General features: G+C 36.6%; 1 protein-coding gene across 5 annotated transcripts in view; it reads right to left on the reverse strand.

Moving 5' to 3' along the window:
- Positions 1 to 21597, reverse strand: part of mark4b (MAP/microtubule affinity-regulating kinase 4b) — a 41298-nt gene that overhangs the window by 6849 nt on the left and 12852 nt on the right. For all 5 annotated transcript variants that reach the window (XM_026282319.1, XM_026282315.1, XM_026282316.1 and 2 more), the window contains exons 4-15: positions 10473 to 10521; positions 9786 to 9851; positions 8297 to 8367; positions 8068 to 8124; positions 7662 to 7898; positions 6176 to 6295; positions 5955 to 6054; positions 5551 to 5660; positions 5277 to 5463; positions 4251 to 4462; positions 3608 to 3711; positions 1555 to 1830 (exon numbers count right to left, since the gene is read on the reverse strand). In XM_026282319.1, the coding sequence (XP_026138104.1) occupies positions 1555 to 1830; positions 3608 to 3711; positions 4251 to 4462; positions 5277 to 5463; positions 5551 to 5660; positions 5955 to 6054; positions 6176 to 6295; positions 7662 to 7898; positions 8068 to 8124; positions 8297 to 8367; positions 9786 to 9851; positions 10473 to 10521 (1589 nt within the window). The remainder of the gene's footprint in view (positions 1 to 1554; positions 1831 to 3607; positions 3712 to 4250; positions 4463 to 5276; positions 5464 to 5550; positions 5661 to 5954; positions 6055 to 6175; positions 6296 to 7661; positions 7899 to 8067; positions 8125 to 8296; positions 8368 to 9785; positions 9852 to 10472; positions 10522 to 21597) is intronic.

Genomic DNA, 21597 nt, shown 5'->3' on the forward strand with positions numbered 1-21597 from the left:
TAGAGGGACACGAGGAGGAGCAGGAGCCTGAAGCTGTCGGTTAATAACAGAGGAGGCTTGAGGAAGAGTTAATGCAGAGAGTAAATATGCAAACTTATGCGGAAAAAGGACATTATCCACTGGATGTCAGCCTAGATAGGTTAATCTAATCGGGAAGTTTCTTTTAAGAGATGGAAGTGTTGCTCTAATCTTATAAAGAGCTTGTAGTTGTGTATCCCTGCAGAAGTCCTTCTTTCTGGCTTTCAGCCAAGAGAGGCGCATAAACAATTTCACTGAGGATGCTGAAGAGCAAAGCGCCCGATCAGCGTTCCTACACGCTACTGAACGTCTCAATTACATTACTGACTCCAAAAGCTCCCATATCTAACTCCATTATCTCCTCAGATCCCACAGGACAGTGGCCACCAAACCAAATGAAAGATGACTTTGTAAACTGACTGGCTCCAGCAGTGGAGCCTCTGTCATTTTGGTATTATGCAGCTAATGGGCCGGTCACGTCAAAGACGATAACTATAATTATAAAGTTATAAAAATGTACTTCTAATTCAGAGAGAATAGAGAGACAGAGGAATGAAATCATTGCAAACGCTTTCAGAAAGTTTTTTCTAGCTGATGAATGATAAAAACTCACACAGCCAATCAGAATATAGACTTAAAGAAAAACTAAATGTTATTGTCTGTTTGTATGGACACAAATATAGTTTTTATAATTGTTGTCCATGTAATTAAGTTAATATAGTTACTTCTGTTGGTGTGGATACTGTTGTTTTCGCCTTTTCATGTCTTTTCAAGACTTTATTTTTAAAGACTGAGTCCGGGTGTCATCTATAGAGATCATTATGTCATTTTTTTCAATTTTTTCTTATGCTTTAAACAATGTAATGACATGAAATTAACAATTGTTTTCCTGGTAGTCAGGAATATACAGTAATCATTAAAGTTATTGTCTGTATTATAGTTACAGTTATAATGTTTGGTCTTGGCAGAATAGATCTGCTGCAGCAGATAAAGTATCAAGACTTGCAACTGCCAATGCTGTATGTAATAAATACTGCTGCTGCACATATAACACATATAAAATTACCTCCATATATAACATACATGAAATTACCCTGTAGTAGATCTATACAGGTGGAGCTGGGGAAGTGGGAGGGTTTCTGAAGCGCACTGAAACTGCTACACTAAGAGCTAACCAAGTTTTTGAATGTTGTGCAGCAATCTTATTGGCTGCTGATGTGAAAAGAAACCAATCAGCTGCACAATGTGATTATATCAATTGAGTTAGAAACTATCAGCCTGCACCATCTAGAGTTTCATGACCGAACTTTGCATTTATCGTTATAGTTATGTTATAGTCATGGTTTTTCAGTGTGAACAGGCCATAAAAACATCCTCAGGGAGCACAATGCTAACTCCTGGTGCTAATACTTAATAGGTGAAATATTTGGAAAGAGCAAACTGATGATGTGAAACTTGATTTATTTGGATCTATTTTTATCTATAATATTCGTAGTCATTATAGTTTACAAAATTAAACCGTCGCTCTCTTCTTACCTGCGGGTAAGTTTTGAGGTCAGCTTAGAGAACAGGTTTGAGGTGGCACGGCTACGGGAGTGCGGCAGAGGACTGGCTTCGTGGGAGAGGGTGGGTGAGGTGGGGGGTGCGTGGGTGGGAGGCCGGTGGTCCCGGAGCTGGCCTCCGTGGAAGGTGCTGCGGATGGTAGAGCCCCTCATCAACCGAGAACGCTCAGAAGATGTGGAGCTGGAGGCCCCGGCCCCAGAAATGCTGTGGGTGGACGGGGAGGCTGGAGGTAATCGATGTGACAAGGAGCTGAAGAAAGAGATTAGAAAACATGGACGGAAATCAAATTCCCCTTGAACTGAAGTTGGGTGTGACTCGTCTGCCATTACTTTTGCCATGAACATGAATGATACCCACCCAGAAAAAACATTTTAGGATTCTAACAACCACCCAGAACATTATGGAAGCAAGATGTGTACAGGCAAACGTGCAGAAATGCATGTGAAAATGCCAAAATGATTGATTTGAAAAAATGACAGTGCAATGATACAGTATGTTATTAATCATTCTTATTAGCAGTTATTGTAGCTCTAATTGGAGGTTAATTTGGCAGCAGAACTTAATCAATTAGACAAAGTCCAAAACAAAACACAGTAACAGCTCTGTAGCGATAGGATTAGACCAATATCAGATCTGGAGGCTCAGAGAGGCAGCTCTGCTTGGGTTTAGTTGAGCGTAAATGTGAGGCAGGATGCTGAGTCACTGAGGCATGAGCTCTCTTGTGTTCTTATTCCCATCTCAGAAACAGCCACTTAAGGCAAATTAAAACTGAACCCTTAGCCGAAAAAAGCTTGCACACGACTGCACATCTGAATACTGCAGACAGAGATACGCAGAGAATGGAGAAGGTTAGAGAAATCTCTTTATTTTCAGTTTATTAAACTAATCTGAACCAGGGGAACAGGAAAGTCAAACTTATGCAACATGTATGCAGCATCTTTATTTGGGTTGCAATTAAAATCCATTGGTTGCCTCTAATTTTACATTGGAAAGAGCAGAGGCAAAAGGAATAGGGATGCTTTCCACAGCAACCAGCACTACTAATGTCTCAGTTCAGATGGGTTCACAATGCAGACGTGCCGCTCTTGGCACCAGACTGCCTCCGTCCTCTCCGTCTCGTCAGGTTTTGGCATAAATCTAACCGATCTCACATGCTGCCTCAGTCTGCCCACTGGCCCCGGGCCACTTCACTTAACGCTCTAAATAACCCTGTGCTGATGAACATTACACACACACACACACACACAGGATTTCCTATAACGGTGTTTCACAAATTAGCTTCCATTGGTCGGAAACTCTGCAGTCATTAATAGCCGTTCTGGGCAGAAAATGAATGTGCTGAAGGGGCTTGAAACAGCTTGGCTGGGCTGAGTGCATTCAGTGTGTACATGGGGTCTGAGAGATTTGAGACTAGTCTGGGATTTAAAATCGCAGAATTCATGTTTGAGGATTTTAAACAGTAAAATTGACTAATTCTATTAAAATAGTCTACATTATTTTAAAGTCAAAATCAAATATGGGAATTTGTGACTAATATGCACTGAAAAATATTAATATCAATTCCGTTTTCTCTCAAATTATTACCCTGATAATACCGTTTGCAATAAAAAATATTGTATTAAATTATAAAAATCATTTTGGATTTCACTGTGTATTCGTCTCATTCTGGTGACGGTGATTCTGCGTGTGTGGACACGTGTACTGTACAAACTGGGCTCAGGGGAGGGAGGCTTCTTTAGGTCAACCAGTAATGCAGCCTTGTGACCCAGACAATCCACGTGCCTCCTCACGTTCTCTGTAAGTCACATGACACTCAGTCTTTGAGCTTCCCCCGAAAGAGGGGGAAAAAGAGAGAGGAGGGTGATAGAAGGACAGCTAAGCAGTCACCATCTGCCACTGCTGAAGCATAACAGACCAAATCCATCGCAACAAGCACACAGAAAAACTACTTTCAGCTTCAGCATGTACATCAATTATGAAACTTCAATGCACATTTACAAATATAAAGCACAGAGACACGTTTTACCTGTTCTCTTTCCCATTCTGTAGTAAGGAGTGTCTGTCGGTGCTCGTACGGTCCGTACACACGTAAGTGTTTCTACGGGTCATGGCACTGGCAGGGATGTTGTTCTAAAGCATGAAACAGGAAGCAGGTATTAAAGCCTCCCAAAAAAGATGGATTTAAACACAGACATGCTATCCTAATATAATCAGCTTTTCTGGCACAGTTGTCCTCAGAAATTTTCTTTTAGGGACAAGCTGTTTGGGAAACATCACTTTATGACCAGACAATGCCGATAACGAATGTGAACATGTGCCATTGTATCCCAGGGGAAAAACTGTTATTTCTGATGTATTTGGTGTACAGGAAGTTATGTAACATTTTAATGGATGGCACTTGAACGGTCATCAGCATGATTTATATTTTCTACTCTATTAATGGAATAGTGCATCTAAAAATGAAAACTGATCATCATTGACTTGTCTTTTGAAACATGCATGTTTTTTTTCCTTCTGTGGAACACCAGCTTCCCTTTTCCACAATTGTAAGCAAGGTTAACAGCTTAAATTTCAGGTGGTTCCTTGTATAAATCTATCATACAGCTTCAAAACATAAGAGCAAAAGCCCAATCATGAATAAACTCAATAAACTTCCTGTGCTTGCTTACTGTTGTTGCATTAATGTCTTTGCGGCGGTCAGGGATCTCAGCTTTGTTGGGGTTGTTGGCTGAGCTGACCATGGGGCTCGATGGGGGGATGCTACGACTGCCCACCACACTGCAGCTGGCCTTCCTCGAGGGCAGACGTTCCTCTTTTAGATCCCCCTCTCCTGTACTGGTGGGGCTTCGCTTGGGATGGGTTACTGGCACTGACGGCCCACCTGACAAACATTATAAATGAAAGACAATTGTAAATTATGTTAATAATAACAATGATAACATTAACAATAATAAATATTTTGTTATTAATTTGTTACTAATAAAAATTCTTACTAATATTCATAATTATGAAATGGTTTTATTAATAATTATACTGATATTAATAATTGTAGAACTAATAACATGTTCCATTCTGAATAGAAACTACCACTAATACTACTAATTATTACTATTGTTAATATCAACTGATATTAATATGATTAGAATTTTAAATGTATTAATTTATTAAATGGCAATAATAATAAAAATAATTGTAATGTGATTATTATTAATAAACTGATATTAATATGATTAATGTTTTTTTATTAATAAAAAGCTATAATAATAATAATAATAATAATATCAATCAGATTACAAATACTAATTGACTTGACTAACTATTATTAATATTTTTATTATTAATAAATGCCTATAATAACTGTTGTTGGCATATATTAATGAAAAAAAAAATATATATTGTTTAAATAAATTGATATTAAAAACTATAATTATTATCACCATTAAAAATAATAATACAAATAATAATAATTACAGAAAAAAAGTCATACGATTAACAAAAAGCTATACAAAACTTTCTTAGACAAAAATTCTAAAATACATTCATGTGATGTTTTTTAAATACATAATTTAAGGCTATAAATAAAATCAGACTCTAATTGGCAGACCCCAGCAACACTACCATGGATCTCCTGTGAAGACCTCTGATCTAGGCTATTTATAAAAATGAAATGATTCATGAGGGGTGTAGGGACTCACAGAAGTCGCTGTGCCTCCTCTGGCGGTGATAGGTGGAGGCACTGCGCTGGGGTTTAGTGTGGCTGGAGGCAGAGGTGGAGCTGGAGGAGGAGGTGGAGGTGGAGTGTTTGCTGGTACCATTCGTGATGGTACTGGGCCGCACCCGTGCTAGAGACAGACTGCTGCTCAACCGGGACTCCATGCCATCCTATATGGAAAACATATAAGACATTACACATTAATAGGATAGCACACACACAGACTATTCTCAGTTCAGTGGAAATACCGATCTCACCTCATTCTTGCGGCCAAGTAGCAGATACATGGCAAATATCTCATTGTACTTATGTGTGCTCAGGGCATCTTTGATTTCATCACGGGTGTAACCCATTCCTACCATCACATCTGTATGAACAGAGAGAGCAAAAACAATTTAAGCAAATAAACAAGTAGACAATTAACATACAATTTTAACCATACTTAAGCAATATGGTTTTAAGTGTCTTGCTTTAGTAATCTAAAAAAAACACATGTAAGAAAAAAGTATTGACATCAAAAGCATTAATGTGCAATATACATCTTGTTGTGCGTATGTTTATATACTGGAAGACCAAAAAACAAACAGAAAAATAATTAGGAATATTACTTTCTAAAAAGTCAAAAAGGGACAAAAGGGGAAGTTGTGGCAATATTTATTACCTATACGGCTGCTGTCATTATAATCCTCTACAGGCTCTACATGAGGCTTCAGCTCGTCGTTTTCGTACCCGACATTGATCCACTTATCTTTCATGATTTGCTGAAAGGGAAGAACAGAAAGTTAGATAGAGTGAGCAAAAGCCTACAAGATCCATGCAAACTCAATAAGATGTGTTCTCAGCTGAGATGGTGGATTGCGGGTCGCAGTTGCTCCTCCTCACCTCCAGGGTGCAGCGTTTGGTGGGGTTGAGCACGAGGAACCGGCGCAGGATGCTCTCACAGTCAGTAGACATGTAGAATGGCACACGGTATTTCCCCCTCAACACACGCTCACGCAGCTCCTGAGGGAAAAACACAGACTTCTGTTCAACACTTAATCTAATACTGAACCCGTCAGCCACCGAATCGCCCCCACAGCACAAAGAAACAATCACAGCTCACTTGACCTACATTACTTGAGAGCAAAGCATTTCATAAGAGCAACTACTGCACGTGTGGTGCCTTAGAAGATGTCTCAGACTGAATGGCACAAGAGAAATGGTACATTTAATATTAGTTGTGTCTCAACATATTAAAAAGTTTGTTACAAAAGTAAACAAAAATGTCTTTAAAAAGTTGAATGCTTCAACCAATAAACAAACAGTGGCACTTATTTAATGTAGATTATTTCTATTATTTTCAATAGATTAATTTAGCTGTTTATAAAGAGGAAAATATCATAGAATCTATCGATCAGATGTGGTGTTTTTTTTTTTAACTTAAATATAGACATCACATACAGCCCTTAAATAGAGTAACTGACTGATATACAAAAAATGAAAGAAATCATTTTATTGACCAGAACTTTCATAGTGCTCACAAACAATTGAAATATATACACACTGAATAATAATTAAAGGACATTACAGATTTCTTCCATCATTTAATGATCACTTAATCTATAAAAAATGTAATAACACTTACATGTGATCCTGACCACAAATCCAGTAATAAGGGTCAGTTTTTTTTTTAAAGATGTATACATTATTTTTGAGATTTATACAATATTTGGCTGAGATAAAACTATTTGAAAATCTGGAATCTGAGGGTGCAAAAAAAATAATAATAATATTGAGAAAATCTCCTTTGAAGTTGTCCAAATGAAGTTCTTAGCAATGTTATTACTAATCAAAAATTAAGTTTTCAGATATTTATGTGTAGAAAATTTACAAAATATCTTCATGGAACATGATCTTTACTTAATATATAATGATTTTTAGCATAAAAAACAATACATTCAATGTATTGTTGGATATTGCTACAAATATACCCATGTTTATTATGGTTTTGTGATCCAGGGTCACAATTGTATTACCAAAATGAAAATCTATTTTTCCTGCTGAAAATCGTGAGGCTGTGATATTAAATTCACTTGTAGAATTGAAAATGTTTGATTTTAGATTTTTGTCCATTATTTACACAAAATAGTGCACAGCCATTTATTGGCCATAGTTTAAAAATGACTATGGCTTATCTATATATGAGAGATTTTTAATATCAGTGCAAACAAATGTACCACTGCTTAAAATATAAAACCAAAACATGTATCTATATAAATATGGTTGTTGGATGACGTTTTGAAATACTCATACATCCCTGCACTCTTTTACAAGGCCTTTCTTTCTTCTGTTGCTTATACTGTTGCTTATACTGAGTTGAGTAATTTACCTTGAGGTTTTGTCCATCAAAGGGCAGTGATCCGCTGACCAGCGTGTACAGTATAACCCCCAGACTCCAGATGTCCACCTCTGGCCCATCATACTTCTTCCCCTGAAAGAGCTCTGGAGCGGCGTAGGGGGGGCTGCCGCAGAACGTGTCCAGTTTACTGCCCAGCGTAAACTCATTACTGAAGCCAAAGTCAGCAATCTTGATGTTGGAGTCTGCATCAAGCAGGAGGTTCTCCGCCTGAGAGAGGAAGAAGATGGGGAATACTACCATGAGCAGGAATGTCTTAGTTTTGCGCTCTACTGTTATTTTAAAACGGAGCAAAGTGTGTGATCGTAAAGCCTTCATTGTTTTATGAAAGTTCCAGAGGCAATAAAAGAGCATATAAGTCATGAGAAAAAACAATAACCTTCAGGTCCCTGTGAACAATATTCTTTTGATGACAGTAATGAACCGCAGACACGATCTGAAAGGGAAACACTGACAATTAAAAAGTGTTAAAAAATAGCAATTATGAAAATGCTAGCATCTTTAACAAATTAAAAACAGGAAATTCCGCTTGGGTTTTGCTCCTTTCGAATTTTCATACCATCAAAGGAGAACAAGTTTCAAGATACGAAGATTATGACATATCTTACCTGTCGGAATTTTGCACGCGCCTCCTTTTCCTTCATTCTCCCATGGGATACGAGGTAGTCAAACACTTCACCTATCAAAAAAACAATTGTAGGAAAACATTTCTGATAATGATATTGTATTTTAAAAACATACAATTTTCAAAAGTTTTTTTCAAAATACAAAAGTTCATTTAAAAGTTCAAAGGAACTTGAAACAACATGAAACTAAGCCAATAACTATTTATTTTTATTTATTTTGGTCGATCGCTGATATTGTGTAGGTCAAGATATATACTATATAGAATATCTTAACAGATTGATTTGTTGCAAAATGTAAACAATATTATCATCCAACATTATGAATTTCTGGAAAGCTACTTTAAGACAATAAGTGCAGCATTGTGAAAAACGCTATAAAAATTTGCCTTGAATTTAATTTGTCAGCTGATATAAAAATGTCACACTATACCGTATAAAATAAAATAAAAACAGAATTAATGTATTAATCATTTTGTGAATCAAAATGAATTTAGGCATCACAGTACTGTACATTCTAGGCATACTGTACATTATGTTGAGATTGGCTATTTTGGGATTTGCTCAAAAAGATTGCATTTAAAAGTTATTAAATTATTAACATCAAGTAAGCGTAAATGAAACAATTTAATGCTCATATATAAATTAAACAATCTCTAATATTGGTCAACAATCCATATGGTACAGATACCTTACATAAACATATGAGTAAAGATTAAGATAAACACAGATTGGATGGAGAATGGATGTCACTAATATAACTCATCTAGATACGTTATGGACAATCAATTGGGAATTTCTTGGCTAATGAAGTTAGCTACTTAATACCCAACGAATGGACGCAATATTTCATTCTGCTACGTATTCACTGACCACAGGATTAGACTCTTTAGAGAAAGGGATGGATAATGAGTAAGCCTGCAGTGACATGGAAAGCAGGGGAAGGAAATCGAGAATATTGTAAATGTGTAGTATAAGCTAGTGCTGTCCATACTCTCACACATGCATCAGCCTCATCAGATAGACTAGGAATGGAAACATGTGATTCATTAAGAGAGCAGCCGATCCAAGCTCCATGAATAGGATGGACTGAAGTTAAAATAAGCCTGATTTGACTATGAGCATCTTTACTAGCGGCAAATCGCTCTAATTGCTGAGCTGTGCGGGAAGGAAGGGAAAGATGAGATGAGAGATAAAAGATGAAGTCCATGCAGCTGTGCTCAGTGCAGTCGGACTGATGTGACAGTCGCACACATGCATGTTTATGTGTGAACGCGTAGGCAGACAGCAGACGTGTGTGATTATTCATGTAGAAACTTATCAAAGCTAGACTCTTCATACTGAATTAAGGAGAGACCAAGCAAAAATGTTATTTGTTCATTTTTTTGGAGCAACAATAATGTAATTTGCTACACTGAAGTAACTTTTTCTAAGACAGTGCATGTGTGTATGTTGAAGCAGAGAGGAATCGTACCACCACTGGCATATTCCATCACAAGGTAAAGCGTCTTCTCTGTCTCAATCACTTCAAAGAGCTGAACTGTAGACATAAGAAAAATAGAATTTTATCATGTGCAAAAAAGTAATAAGTAAACATAACAATAGAGAATATGTGCCCGTTGTTGACTCACTCAAGGAAAACTTCACCTAAACCATTATTCAGAAACATTTTTCACTGAAAATGTTCTTCTCAACATAAAGTAGCTCTCTTTTGATTTTTGAAGCTCAACAGTCCAAAATGAAGTTTAACTTCTATTGAAACAAAGCTGACATAAATACAATATAAATATAAACGGAGCAATTCCAATAGGGTCCTCGCACTGCAGTGCTCGGGCCCTAATTAGATGAAAAACCCAAACTTAGAAATGTTCCCTGGTAACTAACTGTAATTAAAAAGAGATGAAATACTAAATGTACTAAACCTAAAAAAGAAGAAGGAAAATATGAATATAAATATAAAAGCCAAATAATTTTTTTTTATAAACTGCATGTAACAGTATATAAATAATACTAATATAACACTGCTACAGAGACAGATTTAAACTGAATGTTCTTCAGAGAAGGTCAGTGTGTTTTGAGAGGCCTCAGATGTCAATATTTGGTCTCTACTCTGACATTTTAGTGTAGTAAACCTTCACTCAAAAGCATCTAAAATACTCACCTATGTTTGGGTGGTTGAGGCCCTTCATTATCCGTACCTCTCGAAAGAGCTGAGGAAAAATAAAGACAGAAAGTAATCAGTACTTTTGTTAATTCAACAACAACAACACTGAAATATAGAGAGCATTGTAATTCATAACATATAATTAAAAATAAACAATGATTCAATCTTAATATAATTCAAAGCATTTTTACTAGTGGTGTCAGACTTTTAGATCCTCTATTCGGTCAAGTTTAGGGGTTGATAAACTCATCTCTGTCAGAAACATTTCAATGATTGCATCAATAAAACATCAGAAACCACAGTGACCCTGCAGAGACTGATGGATGGGGATTCATCAGTTTGAGCAAATCCATAAACAGCATTTACACCGAAACCAATGATACATACAAAACACAGCCCACACTCTCTGACACAGCCCATTGAGCCGCCTGCTCAGAGACCAGCCTGTCCTTTCTAACGACAGTTTAATTGAACAGAGAAGGAATCAAGCCAAAAAAAGACCCATCTTGTGACCAATCTTTCTTTCTGTTGTCTAGGACATGTCTGCAGCTGAGAATCATGGGCTTGTGGTACGAAGCTGAATCGCAGTTACACAAAAAGGATTCTTTCAATTTGTCACATTTTTGGCCAAAACATATTTTAAATATATGGTAAATAAAGTAGTCAACACAGTGAAGCTCAATGAAATCCATACTGAAATATATTTGGTTTCAACCTCCATTTACCAAAATAAGGGGGCATGAAAATACATTGCTGATATTTATTCAAAGTGTTACAGACAACAAATAAAGCTTTTCTTCAAATGTGACGTGTCAATTTATTTGCTTAGATTAAAAAATATATATAAAATATATGAATGGCAAAATGTAATTTAAAATGCCTAATAAATACATTTAAAAAGATTAAAAATATATTTTAAAAAATATGTAAAAAATATGATATATATATATATATATTACTTTAAATGTAGGCTTCTACAATAGTACCTTATTTTCAGTTAACTACCCTTTTAAGAGTAGGAAATTTTACCTAATGGCCAACAATGAAACAACAAAGAAGGTGTGTGAGAACCGTCCGTCTGCTGTTTGAAAGCAGAACTTGATTGCTGCAAGGACCTTGTTTGACAAAAGGAGAGGGGAGGAGAGATGGAGAAGTGACGGACCAAGAAAAAGAGAGAGCGTGACTGAAAGACAAAGAGTCACGAAGCCTGAGAGTGTATGCACAAGTCAGAGAATTAAAAAGGTAAGGTAAAGGACAGAGGAGAGAGTGAAAACACATAATAAGTGGAATGTGTTGACGGCTGAAAACACCGTTTGAGTCAATTCTTCCAAAAGCACTTTCGAATGAAAGAGAGAGAGAGAGAGAGCGAGGCCATGTTTTCATTTGTCCTGTTTTTGTCCTCTTTCACTGCCCTCTGTGTGTCCCATCAGTTAGTTTCCATTTACCATTTGCTTTCATTTCAGGAGCCTGTGCAGCTTCACTTTCCCAGCCCTGGGCCAAAACTATAGACTGACAAAAAGCATTACAACACAAGTCTTAACAAACTGATAGTGATAAGGAATGAGGTCCAAGTTTACTTTCTGACCACAGTATAAACACAATGATTATGACTGAGCGGCTGTGCCCTGTTCCAATCCTAGTGAGCTGCCTAGAGAGGCAGCATTTTAGGGCATCACATTCAAACATTTTAAGACAGAATCCTGTGGAGAAGACAATCCCAGAATGCACTCTCATGTGGCGTGTGAAGAAAAAAGAAATGTAAGACAAAAAAAGTTGAATTCAAATATACACAATATATTCAGTCTAATTAAAACATGTTTTATTTGACCTAATATTTGTGGTATCTTTATAATTAAATAGAGTATTATTGTTGTTAGATAAGCTGTTCAGGATTAAACCGTTAAGCCTGAAATAAATAAATAAATAAATGTATTATAAACTTAAAAGGTTTTAAAAACCAAACTTCAAAAACAAATGGAAATACTGTCATGACATTCCATCATATAAGTCTACAAAGAAACAAAACAAAACAAAACAAAGATAAACTGCAAATTTTATATATTTTTCTATCCAGTATGTATATGTTTGGATGAGTTTTGTAATGTCTGTATGTTTATTTAGTTTAGTATTTTATATAAAGTTAAAGTTAAAATGTAAAATTATTTTATATTATATTTAAGCTCAGCTTATGATTATTTTAATTCAAGTAAAAACATAATTGTTTTGTTTTGTTTTATTCTAATAATCCTGAGAGAGTACCACACTGTTAGCTTAGCAACATGCTAATGTCAAACTTTTGTTTATTGATTAAATTTAATCTAATTAACTAATTGTTTTTATTTATTTTTAGTTTAATTTTAATAACCCTGATACAGTTCCACCCTGTTAAATTAGCAACATGCTAATGTCAAACTTTTGTTTATTGATTAAATTTAATCTAATTAACTAATTGTTTTTATTTATTTTTAGTTTAATTTTAATAACCCTGATACAGTACCACACTGTTAAATTAGCAACATGCTAATGTCAAACTGTAATACACAAGACATCGGTTAAAAACAAAAAAGTATATGTATCATGCTGTTAGCTTAGCAACATGCTAAGATTCTTCACTGGAATCAATTGTGAATCGAGTTATTTATGTCCCATGCAGTTTGACTTGTTGCTATGTCATGCATAAAGCTCAGTAAAGTACAGGATGCTCCCTTAGGAGGCAGCAGTCTATACAGACAGTAGGCATCTCAGTAGGTTTTTAAACAAAGCCAATGATTAACTAAATTTCTTGATTGCTAGCAAGGCATGAGATTGAGGAAGGCCTTTTTAGCTGAACTCATTATGAAAACATCTGAGTGTCTGTCTCCCCTGCAAGGCCTTTTGAAGACGAATGACCTCATACGACTTTATATTTGGCTGCTTTAAAGAGCAGGAAGGAATTCCAGTGCAGTTCTCTCAAGATTTATACTGTCTGCATGCTGACGGCCCCCCGAGGAGTGTGATTCGCTTTTCGATGTACATACGTCTTCCTTTGGGCATAATTTGTTCTAACAAAACCGGTACAGGAGCAGGTTTGCCCTTTATTTACATCAGACACACCGCAGATAACATTATGATCGAATTGCCATTGCATGTATTTTGAGAAACATGAGGCTTTTTCAGTAAGTCAAAGAGATAAGAGATCTCGACATGGTGTCACAAGCAAGCAGGACTAGTTTCTAGAAGCTGCGGCTCTAAAAACACATTTGACAACATAAATTGCACAGATTATGATCACTGTTGTACTGAGGTTTCTCATGTGCACTTCACATCTAACACTTCAACGGAAAAATCTGTTTGAAGTCACTAATCGGTTTGTTTTACGCATGTACGGCTGGCACACACAAACACAGATGCTCACAAATGCGAATTGAACGTATCAAGGCAGACAGGTTACATAATGACCCCGCTAATGCGAACGACTCTGAGCCAGAAGCACAATCACTGTACACAGAAAGGAAATCGAATCCACTTTCTCTTCTCTTCTGTGAAGAAGTGCAGAGACCAAGTGCTGAAACTAAACAGAGCTGTAACATCACTAGTTTACACTGGTCATTTGACTCAAATCAACTCCAGTGTGCTTCTGTTTTCAAAAGTGTATTAAATGTTCAATATATCCCATTGTCTTTATTTTTATAGTAAAAATACCATGTCCAATTGATACATTGAACACAGTAAGACTGTGAATGTGTATTAAGGAAGTTTAAAATGGTCCATTTAAATTAATCTTTTTATTAATTATTTTTTTATTTTCATTCACACACAAACACACATATATGTTTGAAATCGGTTTCTATATTATACAATGAAAGAAGTCTCTTACACTCACAAAGCCTTAATTTATTTGACTGAAAATACAGTAAAAATAGAGAACATTGAGAAATAACATACATTTTTTGCTGCTTATACATTCATTGTAATAATATTTGTCTTTGATGCTTAATATTTTCCGTAAACACAGTTTTTCGAGATTATATGATGAATGGAAAGTTCAAAAGAACAGAATTTATTTGAAAAAAAAAATATTTTGCAACATTGTAAATATCTTTACTGACACTTTTGATCAATTTAATCCATTTTTACTGAATAAAAGTAGAAGTTTATTCAAAAAACGAAGAATAAAAATCTTACTGGCCCCAAACCATATATTACAGATTTAACAAGAACATTTATATTGATGTTAAGCTATTTGTTTTATTTTATTTTTTGCTTTTATGAGCAGTACAAACTGAACGATCACATGACATCAGGGGTATCCTGAGACAACATCAAACGTCATCTCATACACATATACGACGGCCCCTTGAGTGCGGCTCTAATTGAATTGCACATCAGCTGTTCACCAGAGCCTTAGAGATACCCATCAGGTAATCCAGCCCCTCCCTCGCTCTCTTTCCTCGTGCATCTCTCCTGCTCTTCCTCAAAGACGGGACTTCCTGGTTTATTTCCCAGGCTTTGGTCACGTCACCGTTGCTATGGCGATCTGGTATTAAAGCAGGGACTTATCTCACCCCCTCAGTCAGGCGACGCTGTGCTGCTCCCTCAGCACCTGATGGAGAACCTGCATCTGCCTCCACGACTCGCTATAGCTAGCATTACTGCTCACCTTCTCTCCTCTTTCTACCATCCATTTTTCATGTTAGAGATATACACCAAAAAAAGAAATAGAGTAAAAATTCATATACAGGAGTGTGTTTTAATCTCTAAAGTGGCTATTAGAAGATACAAAGATGACATGATGAGAAATAGTCTCAACTGTAATTTCATATATTATAGTATTTTATATTTTCAGTTTTCATTTTATTTCAATTAAAGTTTAGTAATTTGTTTTGTCACTTCTTTTTTTCTTCTATATTTCTATTTAGCTTTTATTTATTTTTATTTCAGCGTTGGTCATTTTAGTTTCTCTATTTTAATTTACTTCAGTTAGCTGCAAGTTGTTCATTCTATATTGTATTTTAATAGATTTTTTTCCATTTAATTTCATCAACTAAGATAAAAATCTAACTATATATATAAAATTGATATTAAAAAGCAAAAAGGTTGTCTGAATATAATTGAGTTTTGAAGTCGGCATAAAATGGAAGCTGTCTATTTCTGTATTGTGACATATTTTCGAGCAAAATTGGTTGATTTTGGACCAATACGATTTTATTAGGAGAAACTACAGAAATAGAAACAAACAACTGACATAACCATTTCTTATCAAGCATAAAATCACAAATTTACATGGACGAGATCTGGTGTTAAGAATAGATGTGACACTTTACAATGAGGCAATCCTTCAGCATTCTTCCTTGGCCAGATCACTAAAAGCGTCTAATAACCTCTGTTCGCTCCTTATCATACTCATTATTGAGACATCAGCATATCACAGCCGTCCAAATCCCACTGGGAATAATTTTTCATCTGCGTCTGGTTCTGTCCTGGCCTTTCTCTTTCCACACCGTCTCCAACTGCTCCATGGAGAAGGGGTGAAATATGCAAATCAGAGGCTTGACATTTTTGCATGTCTGAACAAGAGAACAAAAACACCCACGCAACACTTCAGACATCAAATAATAGCTATGACAACGAACATTAGCATGTGAATTATATTTTGCCTCCAACCACGTTACATAATTTCACAATTAAAGGGATAATCCACTCCAAAATGAAAATTCTGTCACCCTTTACTCACCCACGTCTATCAAACCTTAATTCTAATAAGACATTTTAATGAATGTTGGGGTCCAAACAAAATTAATACAACCATGCAGGTTTTGAACATGGTTATTATTGTTAACCAAAACTAGCATTAACATTTAAATGTAGTCATTTAGCAGACGCTCGTATCCAAAGCGCCTTACAGATGAGGACAATAGAAGCAATCAAATCCAACAAAAAAGCAATAAAATGCATTAATAATATGATTTTTGTTACAACCATAAAAAAAACATGTTACTTGAATCAAAATAAACATTAACTGAAATAAAATACAGCAAAAAACTCATTTTATTTCAACTAGCTGCATAAAAGAACATTTTTCATTTTCGTCTGGTTAAACTGAAGTACTAAAATCACTAAATAAACTAAAACAAATAAATAAAAATTGATAAAAGACTATATGGACTAAATTTGCTTTTATCTTTGCAGGACTGTGATATGAAGTGTGTACAAAAGTACCACATCTATAGCAATAGTGTGAAAGTGCATAGCACGTAACATGCACAATACCAGTATAAACACGGATATCTATTGGTATAATATTCATCACATGACTAAACTTGCTTCATCGTTTTCACAGTCCACACTGCAACGCGAAAACTGCATTTTCAAATTTATCCACTTTGGAGAGCACAAAAAGCTCAGTTTCCTTGGTTAAAAACGCCCTCTCAGTTTGGATGGAAGGCCAAAACGAAGAGAAAAAGATGCGTTTTCAAAAAAACGTATTAAGTGTGAACAAGGCCATAAAGTGAAAACAGAAAAATCTAATCTAATTCCAAAATATTAACAAAAAAATAGTATAATCAAATAATGAAAATTTGGATTGGAAAGACACGAGAGTGAGTTAATGATGGCAGAATTGTAATTTCTGTGTGAAATTCCTTTTTTACATTATGGAAAGACGCAACACAACAGTTCACTGAATCGTCCACTCATCCAAATGAGGCAATCTGTATTCTTCAAACTGTATCACATTATGGGAGGCGTCGACAAGGAGCTTTCATGCTCGCCACATTATATCAAAATCTATCCGAAGACAGTGTAAGAGCCTCTCAAGAGGGTAAGAGCGGTTCTGCATCCATGCATATTCTACTAAAAATCAGCAAGACTGTTGGTCTGACTGACGATTGTTATAATAATCTCCCAGCAGTGGCTCCATGTTATAATGGTAATCCCTGCGTCTACATCATTGGCTCATTCTGTTCCCAAAGGGAGGTTTTTTCACTGTGATTGTCGGGGAGCTAATGGCATCCTCATATGACCGCAGTCGCTGTCTTTCTCTGTACTCCATCTCATTCGCACCTAAAGAGGTCTAATGTGCACATGCACAGCCAGCTGAGCCCTGGAAGAATGTACTATTCAGATGTGAAGCGTACTGAGAAACAGTGCAAACAAACATCATGTTAGCTGACCATTTAAAGTGAATTGTTCACATATATGAGTGATGTTGCCAAAGGAGACACTGTGGGATTTCAAAGTACATCTGTCGCTGGCAGGCATTAGTCCATGCCCACGCCATTTCCCTAGCATTGATCTGGAGCCCAGTGAGTGACGGAGAGAGAGAAAGAGAGCTGGATCACCACAGAGAGCAAAGCAGATGGTCTCACCCTCATCAGGGCACAGCATCAGCTCAGGTCAAAGCTGCCTCTGGGGGGCCGAACATCAGGACAGGAAGTGCCAAAGCCTCGCGGCCCCTCAAAGTGATGGAGCACATCCCAGAGGAATATTTCATTGGTTAGTGCACTTTTAAAGCTCTGGAGATTTATTGGGGATCTCAGTTGTGTTTTTTATGCAGGTTGTTGGTCTGAATTTCTTAAGGAAATTAAAACAAGCTGACCATTCGGAGTTTGATAAGAAATTTGCTAAGAAAGATGTTTAGGATCTTTTATGATATTGTTGGGCTCTTTGTCTTGTGGAGAAACATCTGAGAATCTGACAATAAAGAGATCTCTTTTGTGTCTTTTAAGTCTTATGGGATGCTCCCTTAGTTTTTTAAGCCAGATGGATATGTATAAAATCTTTTACATTAACATCAATATAATGAATATGAAGATGTATTCAAATAATATGATTATATTTTGTATTACATATATAAAAATAATCTTAAGTTGCACAATTATTGTATAAATTTTTTTTTTCACATGATCCTTTGGAGGTCATTCTAATAGGCTGATTTGGTGCTCAGATAAATATTTATATTATCAACAATTAAAAAAAAATACTTATAACCTTGTGGTAACTGTATAAAAAAAAAATTAAAAAAAAAGATTCTTTGTTGAATAGAGAATTAAAAATAACTGCATTTATTTGAAATATTTTGTAATATTCTAAATATATGTTTAATATAACTTTTGATTAATTTAATACATCCTTGATATATAAAAGTATTCATTTATTTATTTCAAACAAAAAAATAAAATAAACTAAAACATACTATCCCCGAACCTTTGAAAGGGTAGTGTAGGCTGGTATTTGAACCGGGATTCATTTGCTCAATACTTTACCAAGAGAATAATTACTTAAAAGTTGGCTTTGCCTGGAAGTGAGTCAGGACTGCCACTGGTGTCCCCTCAAAAAACAAAACAGGTGCATGATGCCCCTGGGCTTACTCCACACAATCTGTCTCCTAGATACATACATCACACAATGCCCTACAGTGCCAGAAATAGTGATAATCTCATAATTGATGACGCTTACATAAGTAATCCATGAGTATTTGGAGTTGATCAGAAATAATCTTGAAGCGTTAGGCAGTGATGCATCTCCAGTGTGACTCATAAATGTCAAGTTCACTTCATCTTCTTTTCTCTTTGGAGTTTATCTAGCTCTGCCTGTTTGTGCTCTTCCAGAAATTGCTCTGATTGGTGCTTTAACAGTTATACAAGAATAAAATCTGAACTAAACTAAAAAGGTTTTGAACTTCTAAGACATTCAGGTTACTTAAGCCCCTTTCACACTGCGCGTTGGTCCCGGAACATTGCCGGGTCGCCATCTGCGTGAATGCAAACACGTCCTGGGATTGATTCTGGGATTTATCCCGGGTTGGGGACCTAGTATTGCTGGGTTCAGTCCCGGAACGAGTGCTGTGGGAACAAAAGCCAGGACTAATGCTGTAAAGAGTGTGTCGTACAGTCGTAGTGATGACGCATGTTATCGTGTGACTCTTTTACCGGGTGTTTTGAAAGGCAGATCAACGTTTGCAAAAAAAAACTGTAATGAAGCAGAGATCAGTTAGTGCCTCACTTTCCGCGCTGAAGCTGAGATCGTTCGCTAGCTTAAGTGATAGTTAATGTGCCTAGAGTTTTCGACTCGTACATTACACATCACACTCAGATGTCACGTGTCTTTATGGGACCTTTGCGGGTTGTGTGTGAACACACGCACATATTCCGGGTAATCGCTGGCAGTGTGAAAAGGGGCAAAATCTAGCGACCCGAGAACAATTGCCAGGACACATTACCCGTGTATTTTCTGGAATGGCAGTGTGAAAGGGGCTCTTTATTACAATTTTTTTTGGGACTGAGTAGTTATGATCATTCAGAAACATGTAAACCAACTTGCCCAAAAAGGATATTTCACCCAAAAATGAAAATACTGTCACAGAAGAAGATATTTATTTCAAAATGTGCCATTAATAATAATACCAGCAGTGGGATTATCATAATAACAGTCATATATCAATAAATTTACATCACTTTAAGACTGTAAAATGCTCACAAATTATACCAGGATTCACACAATAGGGCAGCTGTGGCCTAATGGTTAGAGAGATGGACTTGTAACCGGAAGGTCGCAGGTTCGAGTCTCAGTGCTGGCAGGAGTTGTAGGTGGAGGATGGGGTGAATGAACAGTGTTCTCTTCCCCTCTCAATACCCATGGCTGAAGCACCCTTGAGCAAGGCACTGAACCCCCAGTTGCTGTATATATAGCTGCCCACTGCTCTGGGTGTGTGTTCACTTCTCACTGCTGTCTCACTCAAATGTCATGACTTTCACTTTTTCACAATCAAAGCTGCATACACTTTCAAACCAAGGCTTGCGATTTCTGATATCATGTTTTAGACACTCCTCACATCTCTTGTACACTAACTTGCTTTCTGAGAATCTCTGTTCCTGTGCTACAGCCCCCCTGGAGTCCCCCACCCCCTCTGGGTTCAGTTGCCCCCATTGTTCGTCTGTCTGGAACGGCGCTCCTGGCTGCAAGACACTTGAATGAGGGACACCCAACCCCCTCTACCCTTTTTCACCCACGGTCCAACTCCATCGCACTGCCTGAAGGGTTTTTTTTTTCATTAAAGTAGCACCAGGCTCATATGATGAGGCCCCGCACCACCATGATCACGCCCCTAACCCTCACACACACACACACACACACACACACACGGACGTTGTTAAAGGCAAATTCCATGTCTTTCCCAACCCTTCTGAAATCCAGCTGCTGGGAAAGTTCATGGCCAGCTGATTGGGCTCTGCCCCACTCCATCTCTGAACAGGATTAAACAGAGTTTGGAGAAGAAGAAGAGAAAGAGGCTGCTGGCAGATCTCCAGAAACAAAACTTCCTGATCGTCTCCAGTAAGCATGAGACTGCAAGTACAGAGCAGGCCTGTAACCACAACAAGGCAGTTTTTTTAGATTTGGTCCCTATTAACTATATGATTCCTTCCTTAGAGCTTGTCTGTCATCACTTTGTGTTATAAGTTTGTGACGTAATGAATTAATGAATTCTTAAGATTATGAATTTGATTTTGCTATTTTTTATGAATAAATTAATGGTTTTATTCAACAAGGACACAATAAGTTGATAAAAAGTGACAGTACAGACATTTATAAGGTTTGATGTGCAAATAAATGCTATTCTTTTGAACTTCTATCTATCATAGAATCCTGTAAAAAAATATGTTTCAAGGTTTACAGAAAAATATTAGATAACACAACACAAGCATTGGTGTTAATAAGTAATGCTTCATATAAGATACTTCATCCACATCTGTCATTGTTAATGATGGGAATTTTTTAGGCCAGATGAAAACTGCAGGAGACAGTTAGGCTAAACAAAGCTTGGGAATGATACTATTTGCATGTGAGTGAGGGAGAGACCAAAGTAAGAGAAAGAGGTACAAAAATATTGGGAAAGGTCACCTGGTGTGTTTTAATAATACTGACAGGAGAGGCCTGCATTTCTACTGCCGCGTTTAATACACCATTGCAGAGACCACAAACACCTTCAGCCTCACCAACACAATATACCACACTCCACAAAGCATCTGACCCATCATTTGCATTTGGTTTCGACCACATGACATCACTCACATCAGACCCTGATAAACTTATCAACAAATATAACTCTTTCTATAAGTGTACCATTACATATCTAACTAAAAAC

Source organism: Carassius auratus, chromosome 15 (genome assembly GCF_003368295.1).
Source record: "Carassius auratus strain Wakin chromosome 15, ASM336829v1, whole genome shotgun sequence".
NCBI classification, from domain to species: domain Eukaryota; kingdom Metazoa; phylum Chordata; class Actinopteri; order Cypriniformes; family Cyprinidae; genus Carassius; species Carassius auratus.